This window comes from Sceloporus occidentalis, unplaced genomic scaffold (assembly GCF_023333645.1).
Source record: "Sceloporus occidentalis isolate IW3139 unplaced genomic scaffold, rSceOcc1.0.p SCAF_259, whole genome shotgun sequence".
In the NCBI taxonomy this organism is placed as follows: Eukaryota; Metazoa; Chordata; class Lepidosauria; order Squamata; family Phrynosomatidae; genus Sceloporus; species Sceloporus occidentalis.
The window spans coordinates 490,800-512,161 of NW_028317239.1; the positions used below are offsets into that span (position 1 = coordinate 490,800).

The following is a 21,362-nucleotide window of genomic DNA, read 5'->3' on the forward strand; positions in this document are numbered from 1 at the left end:
TCCAGAGGAAGGCAAAAAAACCCTTATGAAGCAGATGCCAATTGCCCCATACCAGGGGGAAAATTCCTTCCCGACTCCAAATATGGCAATCAGAATAAATCCCTGGATCAACGTTCTGTCCCTATTAATCTAATATCCATAACTTGTAATATTATTGCTTTCAAGAAACACGTCCAGGCTCCTTTTGAACTCTTTTATTGAGTTTACCATCACCACTTCCTCTGGCAGAGAGTTCCATAATCTCACCACTCTTACTGTAAAGAACCCCCGTCTGTGCTGGTGTAGAAACCTTCTTTCCTCCAACCGTAGAGGATGTCCCCTTGTTATAGATACAGTCCTGGGTATAAATAGGTCCTGGGAGTGATCTCTGTACTGTCCCCTTATATATTTATACATAGTTATTAAATCCCCCCTAAGCCATCTTTTTTCCAAACTAAATAACCTTAATTCTGATAATCTTTCTGGGTACTGTAGTCCTCCCATTCCCCTTATTACTCTGGTTGCCCGTCTTTGAACCCTCTCCAGCTCCACTATATCTTTCTTGTACACTGGTGCCCAGTACTGTACACAGTATTCCATGTGTGGTCTGACTAGTGACTTGTACAGTGGTAGAATTATTTCCTTGTCGTGGGCATCTATAGGTGACCCCACATTCACCAACATCAGAAACATTTGATAGAAGCATACAGTATAAATCACCTTTACTATTTAACCTCATGGTCACATAACCCAGTCCTTGGTGTATTTATTTAGTTATTGGACAGATTCTAGGCTGTGGTACCTGTGTATCTCTTTTGTGCTGTGTATGAAGTTTACGTGGCAAGACGACCTCGTATTTCTGTCCAGCGGGGATCCGATCGGATGCTGCAAGAGAAGAGAACATGCTTTATTTATTATTTTTGATAATTGATAAAGCATTAAATCAAGTAGAAAGCCTGCATTGCTCAGTATCATAATCTAATAATAACAAAAGACAAAGAGACATAAAGTATCAAGGAAAAATAACTTTTTTATGTAAGTCTTAAATACAGTGCTGTATACAGTCACATAGTTTAGCACAAAAACGCTAAATGTCCTCTATCTGCAGACCTGTAACCTGCCATTGTTCTCAGTCATGTGTTATTTTGGGTATCCTTCTTTGCTCAAACACCACATTGAGCTGATGCTTTATGGCAATGCTAATGAAGTCCATTTTTAGACTTTTATTAGTCAGAGTGTCAGGCTGGGTAATAAACACTGAGCCATTCAATTCCTTAACATAAGGCAGCATGATGGGACCAGTGGCCAAAGGTAGCAAGACTACCAAATGAATCTCCAAAGGCTGTTTTTCAATTGTCCACATAAAACTCCAAAAAATGTAAAATAAAATGAAAAAAAACCTAACCATGATAATTCAGTGGTAAGGAATAATTGTCCAGGTCTTCGGAACAGGACACTAAGGCTTAAATCCATATATTTAACTTTAATTAATATGTAGAACTAATGTATGCATTAAATAAACCCATGTAATGTATAGAATTAAAGATCTTCTAATTCTAAAACGTTTGGCGTTAAAAAGTCAAAGAAATACACCCTGAATCCATCAGCAGCTCCCCATGAAGAACACAAATCACACACACCGAAGCAGAGTCCATGGCCAGTACCCAGCATGACATTATCAGGGTAACTTTGCTTATCGGATATTCTAATATCTCTTTGAAACAATGAAACGTCAGACATTTTAATACAATTTGGGATCTTATTATTGTTTTATACATTGATATGACCTTCCCCCAGCTTCTCAATTAAATTGATCCGTCCCCATCCAAAAAATAATAAAAATACACATAAAACATATGGGTCTGACATCATTATTCTTTGATGATATGGATTAAATCCTAGTGTGACATCATTCTTGATCTATAACATGTACAGTAGGTTCTGCACTGTCATTACGCGTTATAAGTATTAGACTTTACCTTCTGGCTTCTGGCTGACAGAAGTACAGTTATTTAACTTTTTTCTCTCAATATTTATTATTACCTAATTCATTATTAGTAAAAATGAAGACATCCATATCAGACATTCTGGAGCCATGTGGAGTGAAAATTATTTTTTTAATATAGAAAACAATGACCCAATAACCTAAAGCATTCTAATTTAAAAGTTCAGGCATTTAAATGAAATAGATAATTTTTTATACTATTTAATTTGTCTATTTTCTTCTCCAAATTTTAATATATAACATATCATAAATATAATAAACATAAACATAAAAAAGCAAAAGTATTGATTTTTTATGCCCCATACTCTGTAGCGTTCTATTAGCTATCAGTCTGAAATTATACACTACAGGGTCAATCTTGCCATCTAATAATATCACACATATATGACGGGGCCCAGAATCACGCTGACTGTTCCTATGACACTTGACAAAGGCCCTGTTTGGCCGAAACGTTGCTTTTGTTTGCTCTCGCTTAATAAAGTATCCTAAAGACTGGAAGCTGTTTGGAGTGCTGGGATTCCTTTTCTTTGTTCCTATTATACTCATAATCACACTTACTATCTGTTTAATAATGATACGACAGTACCCAGGAACAAATTCATTACCAATCTTATTGCATAGAGCCAAACAAAGAACCCTTGTCATTAATCTAATGACACCGTTCACCATACTGCTTACTGTACTGTGCAATAAAACAAAGCTTTCAGCGACTGTGTACATTGGAACCGATTGTATTTTCAGACGGGCTTTCTGTGATCTTCTGATAAAAATACAGATTTAATATGATTTAAAACACAATACAAGTTATTATTATATTTAAAACAGCTTGGTATACTTTTTAAACACTTGGAAAGCTGGTTGCCATCTGTTGCCGCCTGTTCCCACCTTACAGCAGGGACTGATTTAGAGAATATTCTTGGTGACTACAGTTAAGGACTTATTATGTTTGCATTACCTGCTCACCGTTTGTAGGATAATTACATGACTATTTGACAGGTTCTACAAGTTGGGGCCTATGTCATAGACACCTTTTTAAGATTTACATGTGCTGGTAGCGCACAGGCTCCCGCTGGCCATCCGGCACACAGGGCAAATGCCAATAGGGCACTTCTTACCCAGTGGGGAAATGCCTTGTTGATGTCAGAGGTCAGAGGAGAATGGGCAGACTGGTTCGAGATGACAGAAAGGCAACAGTAACTTAAATAACCACTCGTTACAACCAAGGTATGCAGATTACCATCTCTGAACACACAACACACCGAACCTTGAAGCAGATGGGCTACAGCAGCAGAAGACCACACCGGGTGCCGCTCCTGTCAGCTAAGAACAGGAAACTGAGGTTACAATTGGCACAGGCTCACCAAAATTGGACAATGGAAGACTGGAAGACGGTTGCCTGATCTAATGAGTCTCGATTCCAGCTGCGACATTCAGATGGCAGGATTAGAAATCTGGTGTAAACAACATGAAAGCATGGATCCATCCTACCTTGTATCAACGGTTCAGGCTGGTGGTGTAATGGTGTGGGGGACATTTTCTTGGCACACTTTGTACCCCTTAGTACCAATTGAATGTGTCCAGCACCTTGTAGAAAGTATGCCATGAAGGATGATAGCAAAAGGGGTCCAACCCGGTACTAGCAAGGTGTATCAAATAAAGTGGCCAGTAAGTGTATATGCACATATGTATATGAAGATAAGGTCTGCTCTAGCAAGCATTGCACTGCCAATACTGTAATGTGTAACTGTGCAGCAAGTGATTTATTTAAAACACGTTTCTTTAGTAGGGATGTATAGGGCATTAAACTGCCCCTTTAAGAAAATCAGCCTGATCTTTGAAGAATACGTTCTATTATCAGTAATCAATAAAGTTTCTATGATTACAATTAATTCATAAAATGACTGTGCATGTTATTAGTTATGACGACTGGGTGACATCAAATTCTGAAGCTATAAAGTCATATTAAAAAAATGGAAATTAACATTAAAACTAAAATTGACAGTAATACAACAAGATGATCTTGCCTTAAGTTTACCAGTACAGAAGGAGAGGAGCCCTGCTCTTGTGAGCTTACAATCTATCTATATCTATGTTTTACAGATTTTTCTAGTTTCGGAGCAAAACACTGTCACCTTTAGACATGACTAGAATGGCTAACATTCTAAATAGAATGTGGTAGGAATCATATGGCAATAGGATTAAGTGTAGGACTGCAAATAGGGAATGGGAGGGACATTGACAAAGGTATCTTTTTCTATGAAATACATCATTAAACTCCATTAATTGAGAAATAATGTTATGATTAAAAATAAATCAGACCATATAATAGCCTGTTATAGAATGATTTTGCACATTATAGTAACATGAAATTCCAGGCATTTCAGCCAACATTCTTCAACACACTCCTACTATCAAAAATATATGGTGTGGTCCAAACCCTGGTGCACAACCTACAGGAAAACACAAGGGTTTCTATGCCTAGCAGCAACTTATTTGAATTCCTAAAAAAAAATACATTGTGTGTCAGGACAAGGATTTACTCACCTAGAACCTGCAAGCTGAGGAACCCAAGAAGGACCAGCATGGGGGGCAGCATCATGGAGATCTCTCTTGCTAGTGTCTTGCTCTGATGAATGTGACTGACAAAGTGGTTGGATCTGAGGCTCTTCTCTGAGTTTATAACCAGAAGTTAAAAGAGTTTTATTGTGTTTATACATGTGTATGTGACTAGTGGAGGGGGGGATAATGTTATTTTTCTGGTGTGTATGTGTTTTGGCACACAGGTATGCCAGGTTATTTCTTTCCCCAATAATTAATTGTCCATCACATTCTGTTATTCCTTTATAATGAGGTAACATAGTTCCAGGTAAAAAGGTTTACATAATATACATTCCTGGTAATACTCTAATTTACTCAGATATCTTTTTAACTGATTGACAGTTACAGTAAATTTACTTTTTTAAGAGAAGCTTATTATTATAAAAAAAAAAAAATAATCACCAGCCAATTTACTATTACAACAAGTAGGCTTTATCTGTACTCAAAAATGCATTTCATATTAATATTAGTGTCTGATGTTAGACTTTATTGTAGTGAAATTGTTCCCATTTTTTTAAAGAAGGAATCCAGATCTGGTGTGTTCATTCATACAGTATTACATGGTCCATTTTACTTTGAAATGCATTCATTTGATTGGTTAGTATAGAGTCCAGAATTGGGGCAAAGAACACATTATGAGATATACCACACAGGGGGAGATACCATTCATTGTTATCTGTTTAGGGAGCTCCTTACTACACGTTGTTTTAGGTCTAGGGGTTGCTTGTTACAGAGCAGAGGAGGAACTGGGAATATTTATATCAATCTCTCATCTGTTGTGTTGTTTGAAGTTATTTTGCTATTTTGGGTAGGACCCTAGGCTGTGGGTGACCACTATCTATACATAACATAGTGCTAACGTAAAGTTAGGTAGATGAGGAATATTGGTCTGGGCTTTTTTTTTTAGGGTTTGGTCCCCTTAGTTTTCCGTAAAGGGTAATGTTAATGCTACAGGATACAAAGACATTTTAGGCAATTGTACGCTTTTAAATTTGTGGCACCAGTTTTGGAAAGGCCCTTTCCTCTTCCAGCAAGACTGTGCCCTGTGCATGATCAGGCCGTCTAATCGTCAGGCGTCCACAAACATTTGGTTATATATATATATATATATATATATACACACACACACAATGCTGTAAATAAGAATGCTTTCAAAAATAGACATGCTATTTTTTTATTTTTATCATTTAACCAAATGCAAAGTGAGTGAACAGAAGCAAAATCTAAATCAAATCAATATTTCACGTGACCGCCCTTTGCCTTCGAAACAGAATCAGTTCTTTTAGGTAAACCTGCACACAGTTTTTTTAAGGAACTCGGCAGGTAGGTAGTTAGTTGGAGAACTAACCACAGCAAAAAACTTGTGGGCGCGGACGGTGTTGCTGGTGTTGCAGGCGGGAGTGTTGCAGGTCCCGGTAATCCCGCGCAGTCCAGCAAGGCTGTCTCTTCTCTTGCTCCGCCCAGGAACAAAGCGGAGTCTCGTGATGTGACGTCACTTCCCGTGGCTCCGCCTTGTTCCTGGGCGGAGCAAGGGAAGAGACGCTGTGAGGGAGCAACTTGAGGGCAGCCTTGCGGGACTGCGCGGGAAATCTACAGTTCAGGTAAGGAGTTGGGCTTGATTGGCCTCTTTCATCGCATACGTGCAGAATGTTAGAACACTTTTCCTATCATACTACTTCACGATGAAGTTTTTAAGGTTTACCTTTATTGTCTCATCACTAACTTTTAGACCTGGATGTGTCATAATTAATGAAAACAATAAATTGGATTTTATCTATTGTCGTCATTATGCTTTATTAACAGATGGTATCTGGGTTCACTATATTTCCATACCTTGATTAACGATAAGATTAATATCGTAAGGTTTGCTCCAAGTTACAGCCAAAAGAACCTTGTGATGGTTTGTGTAGTTAATGGCCAGCAGGGAGTATTGAAGGTTTCCGTGCGCTAAAGGGTCCCTTATAAGTGCTAGGTGAGAAACCCACAAGGGGTTAATATCTGGATCTTGGCTAGATGCTAGAGTGAGAATTGGTTTTATGATGACATCAGTAGGTGACACGGATTATCCCGACCCGCTGTGGTACCTGGTGGGTGGTCTGCCCCTGATACACCACGTTGCAACATTTATAGTAGTGTGATGGGACCCTACAGCGGTCTTAAGTGGTTAGGTGAATTATTGACGTTTAACTGCCTATTTTATTTATGTTTTCTCAATAAAGTACGTTGCAGCATTTAGGTAAATGAATGCCGCGGCCGCGGTCTTTTATTGTGCATGTGTATTATTTATGGTAATATCAACCACTGTCACCGCATTGTATAGGCAGCGCAAGGGTCATGTTTAAGAAATATCAAATTTGTTTTATTGACATATTTTCATAACAAGAAGAAACTAATTTAAAAATACGTTTATAATTCAGATTTTGAAAGGAGATAAAACAGATATATTTCATTTGTCCTACTATACTACTTATAACAACTACTTTTCAGTCTATGCTTTGAAAATGCCTGTCCCCTGGATAATAATTTACATTAATATCATGGGCTTGACTCAATGACCTGACCGAACCTTAATTGTTTAAAAAAAAAAATACAGTAAACTATTCAATGACCTGACTAAGTCTCTTGGAACGATTGTACATTCCTCGGTTTGAACGAGCAGAAATGCATCATTGACACCATTAGAAACCCTTCCCTGAAAGCAATTTAATGAGGTGCGTAGTGTGTACATACATACATTTTTGCACATATATTTCAGACCATCAATTTGTTTGTCTAACTAGACCTGGATAAACTAAATGTAGATGCCATACAAGAAGCAATTAAACATGCGCAGTCAAACAAGGATGCTTAATCCTCTCAATACTGAAACAGTAACTGCTTTAAGTTATATGAAGAGACACATGTGTCTAATTCAGTTGGCTGCAATCCCGGAATACTGTAGAGAGCTCAGTAATGCCTATATTTCTATGAAACTGTCTGGTTTCAACATTCCTTATGCTGTGTGTGAAGGTCTGAATGTACAGTCATGTATTTATTTCTCATCTTCCTCATAATGAATGTCCTCTGATCTGAGAGCCAGGGCATTACAGGGTATCTCAATCTGTTTTAGAAGGTGACAAAGTGAGGAAAAGAGAACCTTCAGAGGTATGTGCTCAGCTGCATAATATGATTGCGCCAGTTATTATATATATCAGAATCTTCCTAACCCCTATGGAGCAGAATCCTACTGGGAAACCCGATCTCCCAATAGGTTTATCTGCCCCTGGTATTGCACCATTGGGTCTACCACCCCATTAAGACCTGCTGTCTATATCTAGGCCTAATTGGTATTGGTCAAAAATGAATATTAGGTAAACCTACATATTGTTAATATATTTTATAACTCAGGGCTTAATACGATACATATATTCAAGGGGTCTGGCAAGACTAGAATTGACAGACTAAGTTAAACCGATTCATTAGGTGAAATATGTGTTAAGGCTGAATATAAGACAAGCAACAGGGTTTTTTTTAACTAAAGCCTTGCATATGGGCAAACAAATGTATCTGCATTACTACAGTCTAGGTATTTGAGTCTAAAAAAGTAGGAGATAATTAAGTTACCCATTACTAATTTTCCAAAACTGTCCACAACACAGGCTAGTGGGTTGAAGAAGTGAGGATGTGGTCTTTTAAACATATCACTGGTATTAGCCCGAGAACTACCACAATATAAGAATTATGTTCCAAAGTGTTGGGAAACTGTGGGCTTTTTATTTGTATACAATTAGTTTATATGAATATTATTTTATAACCTTACTGCCTCCTCCAAAAGAGCATTTGATGAAATATGCAATGACCCCATTGTAAATGGCAACAACCGCCATGGTCTATTCAATAAAATGAGGGTTATAGTTTCAACCCAACAATTTCATTTTGCATTGGCAAGGTCCAACCTTAGTGAGCTTCTGGTACAGGAAGAGCTTGGATGGCCCTGTATAATGTATAATAAAATCAGAGATGTTTCTGCAGAGTATACTCTTCAGTTGCATTATACAGGACCAGCTCAACCCTTCACGATGGAGAAACCTGCCTGTGTTGGCCCTTCATAATGAATAGTGAAGGGATTTTGTTATACTGACTAAACTCAAATTTGTGTTTTTGTGGTATATAACAATAAATGTGGTGTGTAATTGTAAACTCCTTTATTTCTTTAGCCATTTTTTGAGCAAAAGACTTTGTAAGGGTATTGTCCCATAATAGAATGACCATCAACCCTTTTCTTATGCACCGTCCCAGACAAGAGGTTTCACAACTTGCAACCTGAGACTCTATAAAGCTGAGATGACGATGTTTTCAAAGAATAAACAGAATGTCAACTCATTTCTTGGAGACTGAAGATGAAAGAGGCCGTTTTGCTGCTCTTGTTCTGGGGTGGTTAGAGGAGACAAACAAGGGCTGAGTCATTAGATGAAAACCGCACGTGCCAAGGCTTGAGGTATTAAGGCACTAAGGAGCGGCAATGCCATACTAATAGCTATGTGTGATAATTCATGACCCTGGCACCATAGAAACGACATTTAAATCTTGGAAACAAAGCTTCCAGAGAACATCCGTCACAGAAACTAGTTCAATTGAAGGACAGAAAATGTTACTTCTGGAATCTCATAATAACATGAGACTCATCAACCTCAATGATTCTATTCATAATGTACAACTGGTAATAGAACAAGGTGTGCTCAACATATCGAAAACCCGCAGAAGCAAATCAGAACGGTGTTTAACCTGTCATTCAAATGACACAGAATCTTTCTCCCTTTTTCCTAAATTTTGTAGTAAACTCCATTCACACTCATATTATAAATGTACCTAATAAACGATGTACTAACCTTATACTGATTCCTATTTTTTTACCGCAAAAGAAAGATCAGTCTAGTAACAAAATTTCAAAGTAGGACTGATGAAGACCCATTTTTCTTTGGACCTGTTGGACACAAAGTTCTCTACCTAATACTCCATGTTTTATGGAACTATAAATCCTGTGGTGTAAGCCACATTGGATAATATTCTGCCAGAAATGGTCTTTCTACATGTGAAATGCGTGTGGGATCACACTCATAGTGGTTCCCTTTGATTTGGCTGCATCACCCCTTCAGTACTTGATAAGTCTTTAATAGACATGGGTCTGAGGGCAAGCATAAGTCTGGACTCAAAGATTCTCACTCCAGTCTTTCCTATCTCTGTTGGAAGGGATGCCCAGTTACTTTTAAACTAAAAAGGTTCCAAGACAATTACACCAATTGACACACCAAAAGTACACGCTATAGGTAATTTTGATATGAGAATCTAGTTATATTAAATCCTATCAGTGTTCTTGAGACTTAAAGACGATATGAATTCAAGAAACATGTCCCACTGTTGATATACCTGTCACCATGCGCATAAGTAGATATAAGAAAATGGAGCTTCCTCTTAGCATTAACATTAAAATTATGAGTTATGATATGAGAATTAACAATAAGCGTATTACATTTTAGCAATCCCATAAACTGTGTGTTATAATAATACATATTTGTCAGTAAGTTCAACAAAACCTGTAATCAGGCCCGGACTGGGACAAAAAATCGGCCCGGGCATTTAAGCCTGAGCGGCCCATTTTTATTTATTTACTTATTGTTAAAGCCCACCCTTCATGTACCATCTTTGCATTTACTCACTCATTCACACAATTCATCCACACATTTATTCATTCATTCTCATACGCATTCACACTACCCCCTCTCCCCATCTTATCTGCCCCTTTTCACTATGTACCCCCTCTCACTATCTAACCCCCCTCTGCCCCTTCTCACTGCACCCCCTCCCTCACCCTACTTACCTTGTTGCCGGAGCAAGCCGGATTGACTTGGGGGCTGATGGAGCTGCAGCTCCAGGCCCCTACCTTAAAATAGGCCCAATCAGGACCGGACTGACTGAGCCTATACGTCCTCTACAGCCGCATTAACGCAGGGCCCCTTAAGCCCGCCGCAACTGCGACCGGGTCCGCCACTCTAAGGGGCCGGGAAGCCCCCATCAGGGCCGGCCTAAGGGGTCTGCGGCCGCACAGGGCTTAAATTAAAACATCGGGGGTTTTTTTTAACTTCATTTAACATCCTCCATGTTAAATAAAGTTAACAAAAACTTTATTTAACATGGAAGATGTTAAATGAAGTAAAAAAAAACCATCAAAAAAAACCCCCGATGTTTTAATTTAAGCCCTGTGCGGCCGCACACCCGTAAGGCCGGCCCTGATGGCGGACCCGGTCGCAGTTGCGGCGGGCTTAAGGGGCAGGTGCCAGTCAGTCCGGTCCTGGCTGGGCCTATTTTAAGGTAGGGGCCTGGAGCAGCGGGCCTGCCTGTAATAAAATAGTTATGGGACCTGCGCTCCCTGCTAAGCTCAAAAATCACAATTATTAGTCACGGACGTCTACAACGATTAATTGAAATTAATCATATTGCAGGGATCTGCCAGTTACAACAACAACAAACAGCACAAATCACTGTTTAATTGAAGACTTGTTACCAATATACAATAAACTGTGTTCTCGTTCCAAATACCATAACATTTATATCTCTAGTATATTACACTTGGCATAGAACAATACATTTGTACATTTTGTTACACAAGCCACTCACACATAGACACAAACAGAGACAATGTTGGGTAATTTTGATTAACAGGTTCCCATTGTCGCAGTCCTAACCAATAAAGCTTGTGGTCGTACAGAAGACAATGTTTCATAAAAAGGGATTTATTTAAGAAGAGATTTTTTCTCCCACAATCTAAACAGAATTACCTGCTCTGCAATCAGGGCTGAACCTAAGATGGGACTTGTGCCTCACCCCACCAAACCAAAATTCAAGTATTACTATATATAGAATATTATGTTCATTAGAAGTGCACACTTTACTTAAAAGCCATTACGTAAAACAACAAGTCCATTGTTCCTGATGACTTCTTTATTTTTGATACGGGTTATAACTGAGGTTACTGCTCCCTTTCTAAATGATCTATGTTTCTGTATCTTTCAGATTGTCAGTTATATGATCTATGTCTTCGTGAGCCGGCTTACACTTAAAGAGAACTTGATGCAAATGACCGCTATATATATTTTATTGTTGACACAATTTCAAATATTAACATTTTCATCTATTTATTTTGACTTAGGACTGCAGAACATTGTGATGATAGAGGTACCCACTAAACATTTTGGAGCTTGTAGAAAAGAGGGACATCAGGGGAAGACAGATGGATTTGGGTCCAGTCAAGGACTGTCAACTAAACACTTGGTTGTGTAAAAACGCAAAAAAAGTAAGCCTTTGATGTAGGGATTTCGTAGACCTTTCATAATATCAGATGCTCATAAAGAGGAGAGATCTTTCTAAAACGTAAGGCTTTTAGATCAACAAAACAAATAAAACCTCTTAAAATCACAATGTATGTTTGTTATAAAACTTAATTACACAAAACTATGAAGTCCATAGAAAGATAAAAATAGTCTTATTTAAACAATTGCACCATCCTCATATGTATTGTTCATTTATGGCTTGACACAGAAGAACTGTTAAACTGTTAATAAAACCTATTCCTTCAGCTGTATGATTGTTCTTTCAATATTAATCTTTGATTTCAACATCATTTATCTTGTTCACCAGACGCAGCTACTAAGTAATTAGATGTCTGATATCGCCAATGCTATTTTACGTGTGAATGCTGTAGATTTATTTTCACAGCGGGTGCATGTTATGTGACCGTCCTGTTGTAGGGTGGCTGCATCAACCGGGCTCTGTATGAGGTAAAAGTGAGGGGGGTGAAAGGGGTAGAGAGTGTGTGTTTATATACTGTATGTATGTATTTATGTGTAAGTGTATGGTGTAAGAGTGAGTGTGTGTGTTACTGTATGGGAGTGTGTGTTAGTGTTTGGTGTTGGTGTGTGTGTGTTACTATTTGTTGTTAGAACGTTCATGTGTGTTAATGTTAATGTGTTTGTGTGAGCATATGGTGTTAGCATGTATGAGTATATGATTTTGACATGTGTTCTTTTACTATTGAGTCAGGGATATGCAAAGTGTCTGTACAACGACACCAGTGTTCATGGCAAGGTTTATGAAGGTCCATAGATAATCATTAAATTGTCCATCACAGACCCCAGTAAATGTCCACCATGAGCAATGTTGTTGCCTGCCCCTGCCAGAGCATTATTAAGCTGAGGTTCCTTTCTCAGGATGATCTTGACATGGAAACATACAAAATTATAGAGACTACAAAGTGGTCCTGTATAATTTACTTTCAGTGGTGATTACCAGTGTAGATACAATGTACTGGTAATTTTAGAGAACATTAGGATTTTGCAAGGTGTTCTTATTATTTCTAATATCATGTAAATGTTTAAAGGATGTACATTTTTACCTGTTATGTGTAAACTGAAGGTGAAACCATAAGGTTAATGAGGACAGAATACTGAGACAATACACAACATTGTGAGAGAAGACGAAAGTGCATGAAGACAATTAGTTGACCATGTTAAATTGCCATAAATAATACCATAAACATGTAATGACGTTATTTCAATTGAACTAGGCTGTACGCTCTCATTTTTAATTTCTTGTAAAAGAATGGTCACAGTGGGTAGTTACAGCATAATAATTGGATTAAACATTAAACAAATTCGCTCTGTGTCCACCTTGATTTGCCTCATCAGTCATTGTTTCTTCATTTTGTGGTTTACTACTGAAAGTAGAAACATTAACAAGGTATTTTACAAGAACATTTTGCCCTCATTCATAGGAGGTGTCTTGAAATTGGTTGCCAAACCAAATACCTGTTTACCGTAGATTCTGCATAGGATTTACAGGAAGATATCCATTTAGGTCATATTGTATGCTGTCTTCAATACCTTCTGACTCAGAGCATCCATATATTTTAAGAAAATCAGTAGGTATGACATGGTTTGTTAACTTCAATTGAATTTGGGGAATTGGTCATTCTACTCACTGCCAGTTGGTATAACGTTATGCCCCTAGCTTAGTTTAAATTTTTTGAATTGACGTCCATAAGAATCTTCGTGTTAGTCTTCGTTTACTAATCTCCAATTGGTTGATGCCAGAGGAGGCCCCTGCAAGCAACCAATAGACTCACTCGCACGGCCCTTTAACCCCTGACGGCGGAACTCTATTGGTCCTCGTACGGACCTTTAACTTTTGGAGAGTGAAGACCAGTGGTCTCCCCCGGCCAAGTTGTGGCACCAGGACTTTAAAAGTCTGTACGAGCAACTCTGTTGGTCGCCAGCAGATGCACTTCATTGGTTGATGGCAGAGGCCCCTGCCAGCAACCAATAGAGTTGCTCGTATGGACATTTAAAAGCCTGGTGCCAAAGCTGCTGCGTAGTGTGTTCCGAGTTAACCCCTTCTACAAAAAACGGAAAAAAAACAAGAAAGAAAACGAACACGAAGAATGTACAAGAATATTCGCCCAAACCAAACACAGGAACGGGTGAATATTGGCGAAATATGAAGATTTTTTCCCACACGAAGACTAACACAAAGAGTTGGCCGGCACATAAGGTATGTTCCCATCAGTCCGCAGTTACTGTAGTATGTTGACGTAAAATAACAAAACATTGCCAAAGGTTTTTTCTTAGAACTGTCTTTTCTCAGTCTCAATATTGTGTTACCAACAAAAGCTTTCCATATCATTTTGAGTTCGACCATTGCTATTACCGGTATTAAACAGGGTTAAGCACACACACACATATATTGAGTGGTTTTATTGAATAGCTCTAGTTAAGAGGGATTCAATAAACTATAATGAATTAAGTACTTAGTTACATAATGAGGACAGATACACCCTGTTACAACTTTTCTACTGGCTTGCTGCCAAGAACAACAGACTTCAGGGTCCTAAGATTTAGCGCTCTCTATTTGTCTTACTTTCTTCATCTCTAGTGCCAACAGCTCACTAAGACATTTAGCTGAAATGGATCATAAGTGAGTCAGAGCATAAATATGGATTTTGACAGCAAATAAAGAATTTAGTTTGCCCATCTATCTTGCTCATTCATCATCACTATCTCCATTCTTGCTTTTATTAGGGAGAACTAAGAGTCAAGGGTAGTATATTTATTTAGTGTGTTTATGGAACATTTTAATAAAACCACAACTAGTTATGGTGACATTTTGATGTAAAATTATTAAATTATTAAAATATTAAATGCCACCAAATGCTTTCAGTAGGTAGAGAGCTGGGAGTGCCTTAAAAAATCAAATTCCTGGGATTTATTGTCCCCTGGAGCTACTAAATTATACAAGTCATATCAAGAAAGTTTGAGAAACGTCTGGCACTGAATTTACTATACATCTGGTGATAAGGAATGTATTCTTACCCCAGCAGTAGGCAATCAAGGGTATGATCTATCAAGATTATGCCTCTGGGCTGGTAATTAATTTACCTCCCTGAGAACTCTATTGAGTATGATAGCCTTCTCACGGGCTCAGGGGGCTCACGCTGTAACACTCTGCGCTGACTCGGATGTCTACATCTGTCATGGGTGTAGGTGCTTCACAAGGAGCTGGTTTTCACGGTGTGAAAATCCAGCAACACTGAACAGCCCTGAGGAGAACATGATACAGATGTGGGTGTCTGGTCCTACTACACAAGGGCTGCAAACAGGTTGCTTCTTAAGATACTTTCCAAAGTTGGATAATATTTATTGCTTACTTAAGTGTCAATTAGCAGAAAATGAAGGAAAAATGGACTAGTAGGAGGCTGGATTCAACGTTGGAGAAAGGCCTATCACAAGTAACAAAGTGGAAAAAACAAAATGAGACTAAAAAGGGCATCCTTGTTAACAAGCCGATGTATTTGGGTTTATGTTATCTTATTTTTATAAATCTATGGATGGATTGCTTCTTAATTACTTGTGACAGATTATTTATGGTAATAAATCCAGGAGGTTCCAGTATTCATGTTAAGTTCTTAAAATACTTTAGTACTACATTGGAGTTTGCAGTGTGTTTTGAGATGGGCCACATAACCATGTCTGCAAACTCTCAGGGTTTTTGCCCCAATCTCAGGGTCTAAGGGTCTCACAGGCGGAGGGAAAGCTGCAGTTGAGGTAAGGGGGTAAGGAAAGGAGGGAGAGGGTAAGGGAGGGAGTATGTATGTATCAATGTACATACGTTAGAGTGAGAGTGTATTGGTGTTTGTGTGTGAGTACGTATGTATGTGTGTCTCTGCATGAATGTGTATGTAAAGGTGTGTCAGCATGGATGTGTTTGAAACACAGTTGGCCATTGGTGGGAGAGTACGTCCACTATCTTTTTTTTTTTTGCCCAATGCCCAGGGCCCACCAGAGTAGATTGAGCTAAAATACCAGAGCTATAATAGATACAAATGACTAATGTGTAGATGTCAGAAAACATCATATTATGCAAAAAAAACCATCAATATTTTGTAAAACTTTAATATGATACTAGTAATAACCACTTTCCCCTCTAAATAAGTAAATGGGTGTATATTGTGAGTAGAATTCCTTTAACAGACTAACATCTCAATAAGAATATTCACTGCTTTGTATTGGCCCTCAGGACAGGCACATCTGTACACTGGGTATGAGCACCGCGATCTACTACTGCATTGGCACAGCTATTCCAGCTGTACTACTCTGCGCTGGCAATCCTCGTTGTGTACACCTCATTACTTAGTAATAATTAGAACCCATATCACCTTCCTGCCGCTCCTTCCCTCTCTCCTTCCCTACAATGCCCTGTAACTTCAAGTCACTGTGCGTTCATATCCTTTGCGTTAACCCCTCATATCCCAGATGGAAAATCCGTCTACTTTTACTGTCTAAATTACTCCTGTTTATCAAAACTTAACGTAATCACTTTTAAATTAATTACAAATATATTATTTTTCCCAGTGGATGTGACATTTTTTAACCATATCTGGAAGGAAAATTGAGTAACACTTTATTGTAACTAAATTCTAAAATGAAACCTTACAGAACTGAGATCCAGAGAGATAAAACTTTTAAAGTCACACTCAGTGAGTATTTTGTGTTTACTCACATTGTCTTAAAATTAGTTGGATGATCTGAAACATTTAACTGTCACATGTGAGAAATAATAGAAGAAATCCAGAAGGGGACAAATACCTTTTCAAAGCACCGTATATAATCCCATATGAAGGGTAGAATGCTGACTGTATTGTTCATGGTTTAAAACAGGGTCTTGGATAATAAAACTTTGTTGTAACCAGAATAGGTGCTAATTATCTTTAATCATCTATGGCAGTGACCTTCTGAAAGTGTAATTTTATATTGTGAGTTTAAATTTAATAGATCCTAATTAGACGAATATCAATAGATGGATGACGTGTGGAACTTTTTCACCGATCGAATGTAAATACAAATGTAGAGACAAAAGGATTTTTTTTCTTTTAGATTGCACTTATCCTGGTTCTATCCACTATTGTTAAGAACATTACTAAAACAATACTTAATAATACTCTGCAAATCATGTTTTCAAGCTTTAAGTACAACTTTGCAGGGAAATCACCTGTCTTGGGGGATTAGAACCTAGGGTATTAAAAATATCAGGGTTAACCTCTGCGCTATAGGGGCTGCTGGGGCATATGTTATACCCCTGATCTCACAGTCCAGCTCATAGGTGTTTCACATTCCCAGGCTTGTCTATTGTGTACAAGAAGTAAGAGTTGCGTGAAGAGGTAAAGGGTTGATTTATCATCAAGAAACTGACCGTCAGTTTTCACATGTGACAGAACAATAGGGTATGTGTCTGACATTGGACCTGGTCCAGGAATATGTGGGGAAAGACATTCTTCCGGTTCTATGAATCCTGCGTCACCAAACATTCACGCACCTTTTCCACCATCAATGCAAGAGGCATGTCTTAAATAAACGCATATTACTTAATGAGGAACCTGTCCGCTCAACTACTGTGCAGGAGAGAACATTCAAATATAAACAGACATATTACCATGCATCCTCTTTTCCCCAGGCATGCCCTTTTTTGAGTAAAAAAATTTCATTCCGGGTGAGTTTTTTAAAATATGCCTAAATGTCTGTTTTTTAGGACAAGCTGCATGGCCAGAGAGAAGAGGAGCGCGGGTAACGGTGCGACGATGGCACCAGGCCACCAGCGGTCTATTGCGCAAGCGCAGGTCTGCCAGGGTGGGTCACATTTTGAACTTCGGGCTCCGATTGTGTGACGCCACTTCTTGGGACACCTGGAGATGTGCCGGTATCAGCACTGAGCAGCCCATGCTAAAGAGAGGGCGAGGGACCGGTTATCGGCCACATATATTTTTTATGTAGATGTGCATTTGTTAAATCAGCTATGGTGTCCTCTTGGCCAGGGCTGGCCCAAGGCAAAATGCCGCCTGGGGCGAATTTTAAAATGCCGCCCCCCCCCTTATCTACCATTCCTCTCCCTCCGTCCCTGCCGCCCCCCTTTTATCTACCCTTCCTCTCCCTCTGTCCCTGCCGCCCCCCCCCATTATCTACCTCCCCCCATCCCTTGTACTTTCCTTTCAGCAGTCCTGAGGCGAGTCTCCCTGTTCGGTCTCGGTGCCGGCTTGTAATGCTGAGCGCCGGAAATGAGGTAATCTTCCGGCACACAGCATTACAAGCCGCCACCGAGACTGAACAGGGAGACTCGCCCCTTTCTCTCTCTTTCGCTTTAAAAAAAAAAAAAAAGGGCTTGGGGCGGCTGCCCCACTCGGCTCCATTGTCGGGCCGGCCCTGCTCTTGTCCAGTCACTAGGATATGATAACTAGACTTGGGCACCAGGGGGCTCTTCGTGTTCGTCTTCGTGCTCGTCTTCGGGGGGGAAAAAACCTTCGTATTCCGCGAATATTCGCCCGTTCCTGTCTTCTCTGTCAACACATCGGAGCAGCAGCAGCTGCCGTGAAGGAACGTGTGTGCAACTCTATTGGTCGTTTCGGCAGGGGGCTGGTCTGGCATCAACTAGTGAATTGCAGAACGCACTTCATTCGTTGATGGCAGGCCAGCCCCCTGCCGAAACGACCAATAGAGTTGCACACACGTACTGAGGTGTACTGTACACAAAATGACCTAGAGACAAATGCTCCAAGGAACTTGGCCTCCGTTTATCATACACAATCACACATCCATAGATGTTTAATAAAAGAATAGGGATTATTTTACATTTTTAAATTGATTTTGGACCACTTGTAATACATGCCTAACATTTGCTACCTATTTACAATGGCATACTTTGCAACAACCCAACTTTTACTGGACAGGACTGGAAAAAAGCAGGACTGTCCACCAAAATCTTGGGTGTGTTGGCAGGTATGCGGATGGAAAAATGTTGGACAAGAACTAAAAAATAGCTTAGGGTTAATGTACGGTTATGTTTAAGATTAGTAGCAGTGCACTGCTTTGGTTAAAGATGTATTATGTCTAAATAATAATTTAATTTTAATGGGTTTTAAAAAAAAATTAGGGGTTTATTTAAATGTATTTTAAAGTTAGATTTATTATTTAGTACTTTATTATATTTATTTAATGTTTATACTAGTGCTACCTACCGAGCTATAACTACCAACGTGTATTTGCATACCTAGTTTAGCTAAATTAGATGGGACAGGACTGGAAAAAAGCAGGACTGTCCCTGAAAAAGTTGGGTCTGTTGGCAGGTATGTGGATGGAAAAATGTTATAGTATGAAGTGTGAGTTATAGCGTTAATGCTAGTGAGTGTAGAAATGAAGGCCAGGACAAATAACAAGAGGAAAGGTCCTTGTGATTTTTGCATTGTACGTGTATGTGTTATGTGTGTTATGTGTGTTGTCACTTGTCACTGTGTTATATGTGTTATGTGTGTTATGTGTTATGTCACTGTGTTATTTGTGTTATTGTGTGTGTTATGTTTGGTTGGTTGTGTATCAGAAGGAAAATAATGAAATGGAAATGGAAAAGGAAATGGGAAAGGCGAATGAGTGGGCAATTGGCGACCCACTCACCTGTTTCACCCCAGAGCAAAGCATCCAAACACTGTCAGTCCTAGACGTTTGGCAGCGGACTTCCAGAGCTCAGACACAAGGCCCTAGCGTAAGCTGGCCACTCCGGCGGAGGTAGCAGGCGTTGCCACACCGCAAACAGACGCAGCCAGGGGGGAGAAACTGCCCTTACCATTAGGGACATTTGAGGCATGACACTAGCCAGGAAGCGAACTGGCATCGAAGAGACGCTGGCATCACCACCAGCAGCAGCAGCAGAATTGGGAAAGGCGAATGAGTGGGCAATTGGCGACCCACTCACCTGTTTCACCCCAGGGCAAAGCACCCAAACACTGTCAGTCCTAGACGTTTGGCAGCTGACTTCCAGAGCTCAGACACTAGGCCCTAGCGTAAGCTGGCCACTCCGGCGGAGGTAGCAGGCGTTGCCACACCGCAAACAGACGCAGCCAGGGTGGAGAAACTGCCCTTACCATTAGGGACATTTAAGGCATGACACTAGCCAGGAAGCGAACTGGCAGAGAAGAGACGCTGGCACCACCACCAGCAGCAGCAGCAGCAGCAGAATTGGGTAAGGCGAATGAGTGGGCAATTGGCGACCCGCTCACCTGTTCCACCCCAGAGCAAAGCATCCAAACACTGTCAGTCCTAGACGTTTGGCAGCAGACTTCCAGAGCTCAGACACTAGGCCCTAGCGTAAGCTGGCTACATTGGCGGAGGTAGCAGGCGTTGCCACACCGCAGCAAGTGCAACCAGGGGGGGAGAAACTACCCTCTCCATTAGGGACATTTAAGGCATGACACTAGCCAGGAAGCGAACTGGCAGAGAAGAGACGCTGGCACCACCACCAGCAGCAGCAGCAGCAGCAGCATTGGAAAAGGCGAATGAGTGGGCAATTGACGACCCGCTCACCTGTTTCACCCCAGGGCAAAGCATCCAAAAACTGTCAGTCCTTGGCGTTTGGGAGCGGACTTCCAGAACTCAGACACAACGCCCTAGCGTAAGCTGGCTACATTGGCGGAGGTAGCAGGCGTTGCCACACCGCAGCAAGTGCAACCAGGGGGGGAGAAACTACCCTTTCCATTAGGGACATTTAAGGCATGACACTAGTCAGAAAGCGAACTGGCAGAGAAGAGACGCTGGCACCACCAGCAGCAGCAGCAGCAGCATTGGAAAAGGCGAATGAGTGGGCAATTGACGACCCGCTCACCTGTTTCACCCCAGGGCAAAGCATCCAAAAACTGTCAGTCCTTGGCGTTTGGGAGCAGACTTCCAGAACTCAGACACTAGGCCCTAGCGTAAATTGGCTACACCGGCGGAGGTAGCAGGCATTGCCACACCGCAGCAAGTGCAACCAGGGGGAGAAACTACCCTCCCCATTAGGGACATTTGAGGCATGATTTCAGCCAGGAAGCGAACTGGCAAAAGATGCTGGCACCACCACCAGCAGCACCGTTGGAAAAGGAAAAAGGTGAATGAGAGGGCAATTGACGACCCGCTCACCTGTTTCACCCCAGGGCAAAGCATGAAAGTCTGTCAGTCCATGGCGTTTGGGAGCGGACTTCCAGAACTCAGACACTAGGCCCTAGCGTAAATTGGCTACACCGGCGGAGGTAGCAGACGTTGCCACACCGCAAACACGTGCAACCAGGGGGAGAAACTACCTTAAACATTACAGATAAAAAAAATTAACTTTCCAAGCTAAGAGCTGGGTAACCCAACTTGGGCAGATTGAATTTAAGGAAGGCAATCTGCTCCAT

The 21,362-nt window shown here is 40.3% G+C and overlaps 1 protein-coding gene across 1 annotated transcript in view; it reads right to left on the reverse strand.

Moving 5' to 3' along the window:
- The window catches only part of LOC149275894 (zinc metalloproteinase-disintegrin-like VLAIP-B), a 58,772-nt gene that overhangs the window by 18,807 nt on the left and 18,603 nt on the right, over window positions 1-21,362 (reverse strand). The window contains 2 exon segments of the mRNA XM_089504202.1: window positions 782-864; window positions 4,529-4,654. Coding sequence (XP_089360328.1) covers window positions 782-864; window positions 4,529-4,654 — 209 coding nt within the window.